The 16,131-nt window shown below is 36.3% G+C and overlaps 1 protein-coding gene across 2 annotated transcripts in view; it reads right to left on the bottom strand.

Moving 5' to 3' along the window:
• LOC122815408 (bile acid-CoA:amino acid N-acyltransferase-like) overlaps positions 1-16,131 on the bottom strand; it is a 533,063-nt gene that overhangs the window by 3,395 nt on the left and 513,537 nt on the right. For both annotated transcript variants that reach the window (XM_044087876.1, XM_044087878.1), the window contains exon 13: positions 7,774-7,915. In XM_044087876.1, coding sequence (XP_043943811.1) covers positions 7,774-7,915 — 142 coding nt within the window. The remainder of the gene's footprint in view (positions 1-7,773; positions 7,916-16,131) is intronic.

Below are 16,131 nucleotides of genomic sequence, written 5' to 3' on the forward strand. Positions count from 1 at the left end.
AGGTGTCCCTTATGCAGTTTTAAGCACTCTTTTATCCATGAATGTGGGATGCTGTCAAATGCTTTGTTGTAGTCTATTCATGCAATACTTAAATTCTTCCCCATTTTACAATTCTCCATTATGACTTTATTTAAAAAGAAATGATCCTTTATTCCATATGACTTCCTTTTGTTACCATTTTGTTCTATTGCCATTATTCAGTTTTCTTCTAAATAACTATAAACTCTGTCAGCATCAATTCCCGTCTTTAGTTTATATATTGTCAGAAGGCAAGTTATTGATCTATAGTTTTTAAGGTAGCTTGCAGGTTTACTCTTTAATGGGAGTATTGGTCTTCCTGTTGTTAACCAGTCTGGTATCTGTTCAGGGTGTGCATATAAATAGTTCTTATTCACGGCTAAATCATCATGTAAAGATATTAATACTTTTAGCCAGAAGTTAAATACTGCATCTGGGCGGGCCAGGGGCTTTCCAATTAGGAGATTTTCTTAACTTTGTTTCAGTCTCTCTGGCCATTACTTCAACCCATTTCATATCCTGTACATTTGAACTTCTTATTCTTTCTTCTACTTCTTCTATCTATTCAGCATCTTTGTTATTTTATACAGGATCGTCATAGATATTTCTCCAAAAAATATCTAGTTCTTTTTTTTGGTGGTGTTTCAATTCCTTTTGCCATGTTTCCCAATTCTTTATAAAACTTTTTTGGGTCATCAATAAATTGTTTATTTTGTACTTTTCCCTTATATTTATCTGCTTATCTTCTAAGTTTTTCTCCCTGTGCTGATTTTTTTGTTGTATATGTGTTGTCATGATATCTGAATTACAGTCAGGAAGGTGTGAGCTCCAGACATACCTAACATGACCACTAGGGTTCAGCATGCTGGAATGCTGTGTCATAAAATCATGTTGCAATTTGCAATTGATGTGTGCACTGTAATCAAGTAAACTGATTCACCGCTCACCTGCACTCACAGCTATACCTCTCAACCTCTTAACTCAAGAAATATGGACAAAGCCTAAAATAATTGGGGGGCAAAGGCCCCAAACTAGGGACAGATTTTAAATATTGCTCTTATAAACTTAGAAAGCTGCTAGAATAACAGGATTTTTGTTAGCATGCATTTTCTGAAGGATGTGAAGTCTGAAACTCAAATATGTGTCATTATTTGGTCATTATTTAGTGACTTCAATCCTCTGTGATTTGCCAGTAAACCATAAATTTTATGAGGAACAGACCAATAATTTGAGGCAGAAATCTGAGCATTCTGCAAAAAATATGTACAGCTGAGAGGTATGTAGCATTAAAAGAAAGGACAAATTCTATTTGCGCTTTATTATCTGTTATAATTCAGTATCAGTTGATTCACTGGAAACTGCTCAGTAACTAAGACCTTGGTGTCAGATTAGTAATCTAATTGGCAGAAGCATAGTACAGCCGAGGGGTACTGTCATTGGAGAGTAGCCCCTCTGCGGAAAGATTGTGAGAATATATCTATGAAAAACAGTTTGGTTAAGTCTTGGCTGCTACTAGTAAAACTGCACTTGACAGCACTGCTTAACATTTGGTAAAATCTTGGGGAGACAATGATTAACCCCCTGTTCTGTAGCTGTTGATGTAAAGCTTATGTGTGTAAATACATATATATATATATATATATATATATATATATATATATATATATATATATATATATATATATATATCTACTTCAGAATGTCGACCGTTCAGAATGCTGACTTTCATATGGCCGACACCATATGATCAACATTCCGATAGACCGACATCCTGAAATAGCACCATTTACCTAACCTGTAAACACAGTAAAACTGTGTTATGCAGGGAGGCAAGCCTCCCTGCACCACCACATCCCCTGCTTCTTAAATATTCTCACTCTGAGATCACACTACAGTGCAGGAAAGGGGAATCTCCCAGTCCCGCACTGTAGCGGGATCTCTGCTATCATATGTCGGCCTTTCAAAAGTTCGCTCATATGGTGTCAGCCATATGAGTTTCGAACATTTGAAAGTTCAAACAAATGAAGGGCTCCCATATATATATATATATATATATATATATATATATATATATATATATATATATATATATATATATATATATATATATATATATATACACACACACACACACACACACACACACACACACACACACACACACACACACACGTTGGATATAAAAAGTGTACACACCCCTGTTAAAATGCCAGGTTTTTATGATATAAAAAATGAGACCACAATAAATCATTTCAAAATTTTTCCCACCTTTAATGTGACCTATAACCTGTACAATTCAATTGAAAAACACACAAATCTGTTAGGGGAAAAATACAAAAATTAAAAAATGTACAATAAGCTGGTTGCATAAGTGTGCACACCATTAAACTAATACTTTGTTGAAGCACCTTTTGATTTAATTACAGCATTCAGTCTTCTTGGGTACACACCTGCCATCAATTAAAGAGACTCTGATTAACCCCAAGTAAAGTTCAACTGTCCTAGTAGGATTTTCCTGACATTTACTCAGTTGCCTGCTACAGCAAAAACCATGGTTCGCAGAGAGCTTACAAAGCATCAAAGGGGTCTTATTGTCGAAAGGTATCAGTCAGGAGAAAGCTACAAAAAAGTTTCCACAGCATTGGATATACCATGGAACACAGTGAAAACAGTCATCAAAAAGTGGAGAAAATATGGGACAACAGTGACATTGCAAAGAACTGGATGTCCCTCCAAAGTTGATGAAAGGACAAGATGAAAACTAGTCTGGGAGGCTGCCAAGAGACCTACAGCAACACTGAAGGAGCTGCAGGAATTTCTGGCAAGTACTGGTTGTATACTACATGTGACAACAATCTCCCATATTCTCCATATGTCTGGACTATGGGGTAGGGTTGCAAGATGGAAGCCTTTTCTTACACAGAAAAACATCCAGGTCAGCTAAAAATTGCAAAACAATACATCAGGTCTCCCAAAAACATGTGGGAAAAATCTGTTATGGTCTGATGAGACCAAGGTTGGACTTTTTGGCCACAATTCCAAAAGGTACATTTGGTGCAAAAACAACACTTTGCATCACCAAAAGAACACAATCCCCATGGTGAAGCATGGTGGTGGCAGTATCATGCTTTGGGGTTTCTTTTCTTCAGCTGGAACTGGGGCTTTAGTCAAGGTGGAGGAAATTATGAACAGTTCCAAATACCAGTCACTTTTGGCCCCAAACCTTCAGGCATCTGCTAGAAAGCTAAAGATGAAGAGGAACTTCACCTTTCATCATGACAATGACCCCAAGTATACATCCAAATCAACAAATGAAAGGCTTCACTAGAATAAAATTAAAGTTTTGGAATGGCCTAGCTAGAATCCAGACCTAAATCCAATAGAAATCTGTGAGGTGACCTGAAAAGGGCTGTGCACAAGAGATGCCCTTGCAATCTGACAGATTTGGAGTGCTTTTGCAAGGAAGAGTGGGCAAATATTGCCAAGTCAAGATGTGCCATGCTGATAAACTCCTAACCAAGAAGACTGAATGTTGTAATTAAATCAAAAGGTGCTTCAACACAGTATAAGTTTAAGGGTGTGCACACTTATGCAACCAGCTTATTGTACATTTTTTTATTTTTTATATTTTTCCCCTAACAGATTTGTTTATTTTTCAAATGAATTGTACATGTTATAGGTCACATTAAAGGTGGGAAACGTTTTGAAATGATTTATTGTGGTCTCATTTTTTATATCACAAAATCCTGGCATTTTAAAAGGGACATGTACACATTTTATATCCACTGTACATATATACATAAGCGCCTAATGCTAGTTACCCCTTACATAAATAACACAAAGTCATTGTGGCAATGTCTGTTTTCAAACCACATCCATATCTCACATTATTTGGTAATGGCAAGGTGGGATTTAATACATGTACCTTGTTCCTGACATATTTTGTTTGAATGTGGCAAAAAAAGAAAAGAAGGAATATAAGAAGAAGGATCAGATCAGAAGACAAGAGATGTGGCAAAAGCAACAATGTAGCTGCAAGTATAGAAAACTCCTGAAACAACCTCATGTCAATCAGGATCTAACACATGAATGGTTAAGGAGATGTGAATTTAAACCAAAAGACAAAAGGTTAATATTGGTGGTCCAGGTTAGAGGACTACATACTCATTGGTTAACAAAGTCCATTGAAACCTGTGGGAGAAACAGACAAATCCAGGTTCTGTAAGACAGAACTGAAAAAGAGTCACACATCATGTTGCTGGGTGTGCTACACTCATGGCAGAGGGCCTGTTTACTGAAAGACATAACAATGTGGCAAGACTGATGCATTAGGGATTGTGCAAACATTACAAATTTAAGTAACTGAGAAGCACTGGAAACATGACCCACAAAGCATTATAGAGAATGATGAAGTTTATATCACATGGGATCACCCATTACTGAACGTTCAGAACATAGATATGAGTAAACCAGATAGCAGTGCATGAAAAGAAGGCAAAAGTAGCATTGATCATTGAAATTGCTACACCCAAAGACTACAGTGTCTTATGTACAGAGAGATACAAAGTCATAAAATATCAGGATTTACAGGCAGACATGAAGCAATGTGGAAGAAGGATAGCTAGACAGTTCCAATAGTAGTAGGAGGAATGGGTCTCAAAAAGAATTTACAGCCATATTTAGATATGTCACTGATACACATAAATCCATATGAGCTACAGAAGGATCAATTCTAGGTGCAGTGTAGGTGCTGCAAAGACCACGTTTGGCTAACTTCAAAGACTGAAACAATACTAATTTCATGAACTTTAATTATACTTTGACTTAGGAATAGGGTTTGTTCCTATCATGGTACTAGAAACCCAAAATACTTGGAGAAATTAAAACAAGATAAACCAGATTTTCATAGCATGTAAGACAGTCTTTCACCAAAAAGTGTATGCACCCTTGTAGCCACAAGGTAAAATCCTAACAAGTGTTACAAGGCAGGGTAGAGCCTGAGATGGGCTTTAGGACTATTCACAAGTATTTCTGAGCTAGCAATCTAAGTAGCTCTCTATCTAGTTGCAGAATCAAACAGTGAGTGAGGGTACAACAGCACCCCAATCAGAACAAAGTTGGGTGGTGACATCAGTGGGCACCACAGACAGAAGTTACAGAGTGCCAGATAATGAAGAGGGCTATTTAAATGTTGTATATGGTTATACATGATGCTTTTAATAAAAGGGGGACAGAAATGAAAACAAAATTAAGAAAAAATGTGCTGGTGATAATTGTTTTTCTCCAAAACAGAGGACATGAATGCAAAACTATAAATCAGCCTGAACAGCTCTGGAAGGAAAATCTGGATTTCTAGGTTAAGACCAGACTATAAGAGCAAATACCTTTGGGAGGAGATTTTGCATATTGTTCTTGGCTTCAGACCTTAACATCTTAATAAATGTGGGTAGGGCGAAGGACCACTTGAATGGTAATGGTCCACAGCAGGCAAACTATGGTTACAACTGAAAAATTGCATCAAGGTTTGAGAATTGCCCGCAGGTATTCATTTCTTATCCTTCAATGTCTCATGAGAGTCTAGCAGTTCTGAATAAATCTGTCACCTGTTTTCTCTTTGTTTTTTAACCTCTTCCTCAATGTATTCCCTCTTGCCTATTTATTACACTGAAAACATTCCTGCTTTAGACCACACATACAATCCCAGTGTCATTAAGAAGGAATATGAATTACCTGTACTTGGCATATTCAGTACATCAATACCATAATCCTAATGTACTGTAAGTTCCCTGCATACTAGTTTTAAGTGAACTATCTATAATGTATAAACAGCATATCAACACACCATACTCTGTATATACTGCAAATCCTTACTATGTATCCTCAACATTCTTTGCATTCTAAATTGTATATACTTGTTTTCATACTGTATTTATATCATACTATCAAAATCAGCTTTGCCTGTATCCTTTGGCTTCTGAGCAGGTTTGGGTAGACATCAAACTATAGAATCAGTGTGAGGAAACTGCAGGTAATGCAGCTGAGAAATTTCTGCTGATCTTCTTGAAATCGCAGATATAATTGAAATTGGTTGAACTCCATCTTTAATGCCTGAGAATCTAGAAAACACAGAAGGCATCAGAATGTAAACTGGATAATGTGGTGCTGTGTTTAAGGCAGTTAATCTGGGTATAAATATGCATATATATATATATATATATATATATATATATATATATATATATATATATATATATATATATATTGATAGGAGCAGCAGGTGTTTAGTAGATAGCAATAAAGGAGTCCAGTTACACTACCATATTCCCAAGGTTGTTATTCCCAATGGTACATACATCCTTTAGGACATACAGCAATATGTTATTCTGTAGTCTGTTCAAGTAAGGAGGACTGATTGCATGCTATGTGACAAGGCAGCTTGCTAAGCCTTAATGGAAGCTGTTATCACCATTAAAAAGAGAGTCCTGGTGGGATACAGAACTCAGTTACGGTCAGATAATCTTAATTATTATGTATGTTAAAACCATAATAGGAGAATATGCCTGGGGTTTAGAAGCTCTGAGAATATTGGAACTATTTAACAATGGTACTGCTACTCCTTAATTAAAGGTGAGAATTAAGGGATCACTTACAAGTTATGCCAATACAAAGCAGTTTGGTTTTCTGTTACCTGCTTGATAGGAGAGAAGAACCTCCTTGGTGGATGAGGTTGATGGGACTATGGAAATTAAAAGTCTAATAACCAGAATATGTACGTTTCATCCATGATTTGTTTTCAGCCAGGGAAGCCAAGGATGGTAACATACAGGACAGACAATTAACTGGATATGCTTAGAGATGTGTAAGACACTGTTGCATTCAAGCATAAATAATATACATTATATGCCAGCTAAAATGTGTCATTTAGATGTGACCCTGCTCCACTTATTTTGAGAGAGTGCCCAAATTAAGGATATATGGGTGAAGTTCAGGAGCAACTTAGATGTCCTTTTGTCACATTTGGAATTTATTTATTTATTCTGGGCAGGAAAGAGGACCCTTTTCATCTATTAACTGTTTTAAGAGGGCCCTTTTCATCTATAAACTGTTTTAAGACAAAATAAACTCCAACGGACAAAGGTAAACTACACACAAAACTATAATGGAAATGATCAGTTGTTACTGTGTAAAACCTGAGATTATCTATATTGCAACATGCACACAGCCATATTTACAGCATTAATATTAATGGGTGGGCAGGAGCAGTTTATAAATGGTTAATTTAGCAGTTTGCTGATTGCATAACTGAATCACAGCTACTTACCAATTCTAATTCAGTATAATTAGAGCTGGAAACCAAAGTGACATAAGCTTCTTCTGCCCCATTAATATTAATGCCATGAATACAGTATTGTATGTTTAGTCTTCCATGTTCGCAACCAAATTTTAAAACTTTTTTTTCTAAAAATGCTGCAAAGCAAACTTGTTTTTATATAAAAAGTGTTCACATGCATAAGGATGTATGCATTTTGTATGCATTTTTCTGAGTTAAAATAAAAGTGTGCTTCATGCATTTAAACTCAATCTTTAAGTCACCCATAGACAGCAGAAATGTCAATATACTAAGGTCAGCTCAAGCATATCCCAGTCCCTCAAGAAATCAAATCAAAACATGACTGTGAACATATGCCCTTAGTTTTATATATGTACAAAGATAAGCATTTTCATCAATGAGTGTATAAGAAAGATTAGGCTTACATTTGGTTTTCATAGTGGGTATTTGAATTTTGGATGATTTGTTTAGTGGGAAAAATGGAGGCTCTATTATATGTCCAGCACCTGGGTAGGAGATCTTTGTCAGCAAGTGGTTGTTACCAGCTTCCTTCATCTTCCTTTCAATCTAAAAGCAAGAAGATAACAGCTAAACTCAGTAATGTCCTGTCCTTTTATAGCACTGTTTGTGAGAAGTCACATCATTTAAACTTACTTAAAAGCATTGAGATGGACTTTTCTTTGGATCTGCTTTGTTTGACGACTTCATCAATTGTATACTACTACCAGACAAATGGCAAAAAACATGAAGACATTTCTGAGATCCACACTGAAGGATTTCCATAATCTCAAGTCATATAACCATGAAATGTGTGACTTACTGGGGAAGGGGCTACTTGAGTCATTCAACAAACCATACTCCATACTAGATTTCATATAGATTACATTCCACTGCATCAGGAGGAGAGAACAGTAAATGTTAGAAAAGGAAAAAACTTTACACATAGGAAGAACATCAGTGAATTAGATACAAGAGTATGGAAAAGGGTTGGTGGCAATTCTTCAAAGGTACAGCAAGTAGTTCTCAGAGACAAATAAAATATTACTTCAATATATCATTATTATATGGCAGTTAGTCATTGATTTTGACAGAGACAACATGTAAATAAGCTCTCAGTGGCAATATTAATACTTTCATTTGTAATTATTTCTGTCCATTTAATACTGCAAAAAAATACTTGGTTGCTGTTAATGATAAAAACATACAGTCTTTTCCAAGCAGAACCTGAGCTGGAAAATAAATAATCAGAACCTGAGCTGGAAGATAAATAATCATACAAAAGGAAAGGTTAGAAAATGATCTGTGGTACAGAGACTGCAGTTAACACAGTTTGTTATTATGTATGCCAGCTATTACAAGACAGAGCCTAAAAACGTATATAAATAAATACTGGGTATGTTGCTTCAAAGAAAAACTAGTCCATAACATTGTGTGTTTTCATTGGCTCATGCATCACTGCTCTTCTGACTATATTTTTCAACAGGCTCATATACAAAGCCAAAAGGCAAACGAAAATACTTGGAGAAAAAAGACGTCCGAAAAGTATCAGTAAAACTGGAAATGCTTCACCTTGTGTAACAAGTAAGCTTCATTAACATACCTGTATGGAGAAAAAAAATACTGGAGCCAGAGTGCTAATATAAACGAAGCATTAGCACAAAGGCACCAGCTAATATATAGAAAGTTCATCAGCCAATACAAAAAAGGTTTCCGATAATATGCATAAATGGCTTCAGCTAATATGCGCAGGAGAGTCAGCTAAAATGCACAAGGACATCAAATATTATGCAGAAAGGCATCAAGTAAAAAGACATTAATACCTACAAAGTACATCAGGTAATATGCAAAAAGATATCAGTTAATATACATAAAAATATTGGCTTACACACTCACCAGTTAATTTACACAAAATCAGCTGATCTGCACAAAACAAATTTAATATATACAAACACATAGGCTAATAAGGGCAACAACGTCAGCAAATTCACACAAAGGCCTCAACTAATATGCATAAAGACATCAGCTAATATGCTGTTAGCTGTGTGTCGTGCAATTAAGAACTGGGACTAGTCTGATTAAAAAGAGAGTCTTGTAGGCTATACAGTATAACTACTGACCTGACCTTCTGAATGCAGGGAAAATGTTTAAATAGCAGCATGGTAACTGGATGAAATGTGCACACACAACATTTTTTAGCTGTCCTTGATATGAATTATGAAAAGCTTCATTTTCTTAGAAACTGTGATGGCATCGTAAATATTTCTGTGGTCTAAATAAGTGCTTTCAGCAGTGAGCATGAGTTTATGTATAATAAATGTGAATGCAGGGCACGACATTTCACAAGTCATGACATATACATTAGTTTGTTTCTGCTGTGCAAATAAAACTATTTACAATACAAACAGAGGACGTGGAATTTATTACGCTGTTCTGATGAAGGATTGCAGATACATTTGAGGTGTGGGATATGCCTACGAAATGTTACTTCTGATTCTAATTTATTAAATGCAGCACATGACTGCAGTATTATATTTTTAGGGTATGACCTTATTATTAATACACTAGACTGCAATTTGTAATCAGTAGCAGTCTGAATTCCTATCTATTCATTCATTCATTAATTCATTCATTCATTCATTCATTCATTCATTCATTCATTCATTCACTTATTTATTTATTTACTTGAAAAACCTGACTGGGTCATGGCAAGCCCCTTTTCTGCTGAGGCCCAGTGAGAAAACCTTCATAGTTAATAAAGCTTAGAAGATGTTGTACAATATAATACAATAAAATGCAAAATGGTAAATGTTAAATATCACATACACATACAAAAAATAGTATAGAAAGAAAATAATCAAAAAAGAAATAGATCCTTGATATCATTATATTCCTTAGAGTTACATTTCAGTTTTACTAAGCAGCAGTGTTAATGTTAAACACTTCTGTTAGGTTAAAAGATAGGTGCAATAGAATATGTGTAGGGCATTACCACTAGATAGCAGATTATTTGGTAAGAATGTCCTGGTGTGACTAAGCTATTGGTCTTCTGATGAAAACTCAGAAGCTTAGTTTATGGAAGAAAACCAAAAGGAAATTATGACTAGAGAATAAATGTATAACTGTATGATAATTTTTACCCAGAAAAGAGTGGAAGGAGCATAGTTTTGAATACAAGAGGTTGGTCCCAAGGTTTGCTTTGAAGTATTTTGGATTTACAATTTGTCTTTGGTCTTGTGGGAGAGTATTCCAACATCTGGACACATATGAGGAATATGCTGCTTCACCATGTTTACTGTTTGGTCTATGGACTCGGGCAAGAGATGTGTCCTTAGATCTGAGTGATCTATATTAGTATTACCATAGCATTACTGTCTTCAGTGCTCAGCATTTGTTTGAGTGATGAAGTATACCTTGGGACAGTTTATCTTGATTGGATTTTTTACATTTAGTGGATTCCATCTAGGTTAATTGGTTTAGCTTCTAGCTTAGTGGTGCAAAGGTATTTAAGTGGTTGAGCATCATTTTTCAAATGGTAATTCTAGGAAGTGCATTATTACAGATTGGAGAGATTCTGAGAATAAGTTTCAGTTGCTGGACAGGATGTGGTTACAGTTTGAACAGTTAAAGCAAGCAGTTAAGACTTAGCTTAAACCATGAAATACTGTGGGAGTGATATTTGAAGTAGAGGCAGGGATACATGGAAGTCCATTAATGATTTGCTCGTGGAGAACAGAAGGGTGACTTGTGAAAAGATATATAAACTACTAGTCAACCATCTCTATAAGAAGGATATGGAGATATAGAAAGTGTAAAGAGGAGGAAAGTATAAGACTCTGTAAAGCAGACTGGGAAATGGCAGTCAGAACATGTAAGCAATTAAAGGGCTTGAATGGGGATTGTGACCATCATTTGAGATGGTTAAATAAGTGGTTTAGGACTCCATTGTATCTGTCCAGCTCCTGGTATTTAGTTGAGAGTAAATGTTGGAAGTGTGATGCAAAGGAGGAATGACAAGTTCATATGTTTTGGGAATTTGAGGATATAAAAGGATGCTAGACTGAGGTTATTGAGGAATGGGAGAAGATCTTTGAGAAAAAATTTCCAAGGGATTAGATGTTTTGTTGTTTGGGATGGGGGGATATTACAGATGGTTGTCTTCTGGGAATGTGATTTTACTTATGCTTGGGGCTCTGGAGTTATTTTGCTAATGCTCGGAGGGTAATGTTGTATAGAAAGTGGCAGATATTATGAAGAATAATACAAGAACATATCATTGGGTGCTCTGTGCTCAAGTAAGTAGGGTTAAGAAAATGAGAATATCAAGGGAGTTGTGCAAAGTGAAGGAGTCCTACAACATTGGGGTTCTATAAAATAACTCAGTACCATACCAAAAATGTCACAGCATAAAAGGGGAAGGAAAAGATGGTAGGAAATATGGTAGAAGGAGCAATGAAAGCATCGGATCCTGTTATTTTTGTATATGTATAAACACCCACAAGTGCACACACACACACACACACACACACACACACACACACACACACACACACACACACACACACATACAAACACATAATTTGCAATGAACAAAGGCTGACAGAGATCCACAACTCTGGTTTAATCACAATGGAATGTTTTGTTGTCGTTTATAAATGTCATTGATGCATATAGTTGTGGATAGCAGTGTTCTTTGTGATTTTGTTTTAATAAAAATAATTGAAAAAATATGTAGAAACTAATCAGCTTATGCCTAATACACACAAAACTCATCACTAATATGCACAAAGTCATATAGCTGATATATACTAAGATAGCAGCTAATGTGGACAAAGAAAATCAACTAAAATGCACAAAGGGAATCAACTATGTACAAATGACATCAGTTAATATTCAGCTAATATACAAACAAAGCATCAGCGAGCAGTGGATCATAAACCTAATTCATTTTACACAACCACATCTAGAAGAGCCACGTACTCCATATCAAGTACTGTTCCAATGAAACATAATAAAATGAAAGAGTTTCTGTGAGTCTTATTATTGGAAGAGCTCAGCAGTCTGACTTTTTCAGCACATTACATATGTATAAGCAAACAAACACACATGGTTGGATAAAGCACTGATACTACGCATGTGGTGCCCATGCTCCCACTCCCTTGTTTATATTTAGTCTAATTCCAAGGTCATTATTGCCACTGAGGGAGAGGTAAGGAGACTGTTAGGAGTTACATAATTTTATATAATACTGTCCTCCCATACATTTTCTCCTTTCTTCCAGCCATCAGCGCTACATACTCTTCTGTACTATTGGCTTTCACCCTGTGTTTGACAATCTGCTCTTGCACACCAAGCTAGTACAATAACAGCCTGCAAAAACCTTCATTCTTATGGCAATCATCATTCTAGTAGCAAATGCAAACAATTAAAAAATGTTGCCTGAAATGTGTGGCTTTGTATTATACAATACCATATGAGAGTATACCATATATGAAAGAAGCTGCCTTTAAAACTATCTGTCCAAGTGGTGTTTTGGTGGATGTGAGCAGTACCTTATTCTGTTCATACATAGTTTGAGCTTTTTCATTTCTTCCAAAAAATGATGTTAAGAAATGGAATTTAATAAGCTTTTCTCTGCCTAGATGTGTTGCTTTTAGCTATATAACCATTTATGATACAATATATTTTACTTCTTTAGCACTTCTAAGATTTCTAATACCTGTTCTTTTACACAAAATATTTATTACATTTAATTTATTATCAATAAGAAGAGTAAGATCAGACTGGCACTGGAAGAGTACAAAACCTACCACTGCCAACTAGGGTAGAACCTGTGTATGTGAAAGAAATGAACCATAGTCCTCGGATGTGCTCCTTTGCTTCAAGGAGGTCTGATGGCTAACAGATAATGCCCTCTCAATCCACATCATTGGTACCAATAGGTCAAAGAAAAGAAAAATGTCCATAAATCTGTTTACGAAAATAATACACCAAGTGCAATCTGGACCCAAAAACATAAAGGCGATATTCATTGTGGGGTATGGGCTTCCATCATTCATGCCTAGACTAAAACTACATACTACTTTCAGAGCTGTATCTTTGGCCTAGTAAACAGGCTTTTTTCTAACCACTCTGACTTTGAACCACAGTTTTTTCCAGTACCCCTCATCAATGGTAACTGCTGTTAAAGCAGATTATTACTTTTACACACACTTGCTTGTATACACACACACACACGCACACACGCACACACGCACACACACACACACACACACACACACGCACACACACACACACACACACACACACACACACACACACACACACACACACACACACACACACATACACACACACACGCACCGACACACAAAATTCCTAAGAACAAAGACTGGCAGAGTTCTCCAATTCCGCACAGCTTTCATCCTGGAAAGTAATATTGCCACTACACAATAATTTTTCGGCAAGTAAAGTAATTGTTAAAGTACCACATGAGCTTACTAGCCAGATATAAATTATAATAAATGATAGTGGGGACAACATAGCAAAGGACTGAGTGATGTAGCCTTAGAGATGTGTGCCACAGCTTGAAAATCTATATTGTTAAATCTTCTCGCAACTAATAAATAATAGCACATAAATAAATACCCATCCACAAAATCTTAGTAATGAATAAAAACAACTTCACAAATAAATAATTCAGTGCTGCTTCAGATTAAACATGCTGATATAAATAATACCCAAGTAACAGAAAAAATAATCATTTACACAGACAAAATATCTGAAGAGGACTTTAACTAATAATAGCTGAATAAATTTAGTTCACTGTTGCTTAAACAGTAATCAGCCTTATTGTTCTAAGATCTGAAATAAGGCAGAAAAAGATTTTTAAGCAAATGTGCATGGATGAGGATACAATGGTTTTCCAAGCAAGACCTATTGACTTGGCACTGGTTTGAGTTTTATTTGAGTTTTATATCTATCTAGTTATATACATACACACACACACACACACACACACACACACACACACACACACACACACACACACACACACACATATATAAATAAACAGATAGATAGCTAGATAGATAGATATTAGCTTATTAGCTTATTACTTTCCCACACAGAAACATAATGTCTTTCACAAAAAGTAGAGTGACTTGCAGTAAACATAACCTCCTATACATATATTAATTGTTCCTAAACTAATGACTGATTCCTTTCACAGTTCTGGGCTCAGAGGTTCTTTGAAGAGTCTTGCATTGGCATTTTTATGCGATTTGTCTTTCTGACTTCAAACTCTTTTATGACTTAATTAAATGCAAGCAGTTAGATCCTTTCTAATAAACTGCAGAGAGTAGTACTTTCACAGTGAAGATTTTATTACAGTTTACAAAGTTTAAATATGGAGTAAAATGGGGTAAATGTGTGAAATAAGGAATAAAATGTATCACATTTTAAATGTTTCTTTAAATTGGTATCAAAATTACCCAACCTACAGTCCTCAGGCAAATAATTTGGAAGCATTATTTCAAGAAATGGAGTTTTAGACAGTTGAGCACACTTGTAGGTACACTACCACCTATCCTTTCTAGACAGACTGTTTGCAATTGCATTAGCAGCATCAATCCTGTGTTGGATAGCCATTATAGGACTGCACGGGTAAACACAGAAGTGGTGCTTTTGACCTGAGTTAAAGGCACCAGAACTAGTTTTTCTCCCAAGGCTCTTACTGCAGTGGACTGCCCAGGTAAGTATTGTTTACGTTTGGCTACTGCAGTCTTAACTGTGCTTATGTTTGAGTCGGTGCCCCTCTTGTTAATAGCCTCCCTCCCTTCTACACGGAAAGAATACAGACTTTTACAGTAGGTGGGTAGAGCAGTTGCCTCTAGACATCCCATCATGTTCACAGTGCTGCTCCTGCCTGCTGCCTCCAGATACCTTTGCTGTCTACCTTCAGTAGTGGACAGTGAGACCATACATGCCCTTTTGATTACATTTGAAACATTTAATCCCTGGACATATACCAGAGACAGAAATAATTTTTCTGCAACATCTATGTTGTTGGCTTAGGTTGCCTCAATAGGGTGTCATTTTCCCTTGCCCTTACTGATTCATCTTTTCTGGACATCTAACTGCCTCTGTACATCACCAGATCTACCCAGTCCTCCTTCCTCCCTTGGACTTTCTTGAAGTGAGCTGTGGCCAGAATGGATCTTAAGGGCATCCTGGGCAGTTATACATCTGCTGCTGATAACCTACTCTTGTTTTCCTACTACTCCCCTGCATTCATTGACATATGGATGATGTCTACCCCCTTCTGAGGATCATGCATCCCCACAGGAAGGATCATCAATGAATACCCTTCCCCCAGGATGGGAACACCAATCCCTCCTTATCAGTGCCTCAGATTCCTAATAAGCTAATAACAAATGGGCCAAGTGACCCAGAGTTAGGACTTTATCCCCCTACACCATGGTACTGTTTCTACCCATTAATTACATTATACCCCTGTGTAGTGCTAGGTATCCCCCATGGAGTTGCAACCTGCTAAATAAATAGTTGCCCCCCTTCGTTCCTGTCTCCTCAGCATTGTTATACTCCCTGTCAATCAAAATATTAGGAAGCATTTCAAATGTGGTGACCTTAATTTCACTCATCCCTCTATAACAATAACTGCCCTAGGTCAACTTGGTATTGATTACACTCCCTTTCAGATGCCTTATAAACCAATAAAAGATCATCTCTCTCTCTCTCTCTCTCTCTCTCTCTCTGTCTTTATA

This window comes from Protopterus annectens, chromosome 11.part0, assembly GCF_019279795.1.
Source record: "Protopterus annectens isolate FY-2018-M chromosome 11.part0, PAN1.0, whole genome shotgun sequence".
NCBI classification, from domain to species: Eukaryota; Metazoa; Chordata; order Ceratodontiformes; family Protopteridae; genus Protopterus; species Protopterus annectens.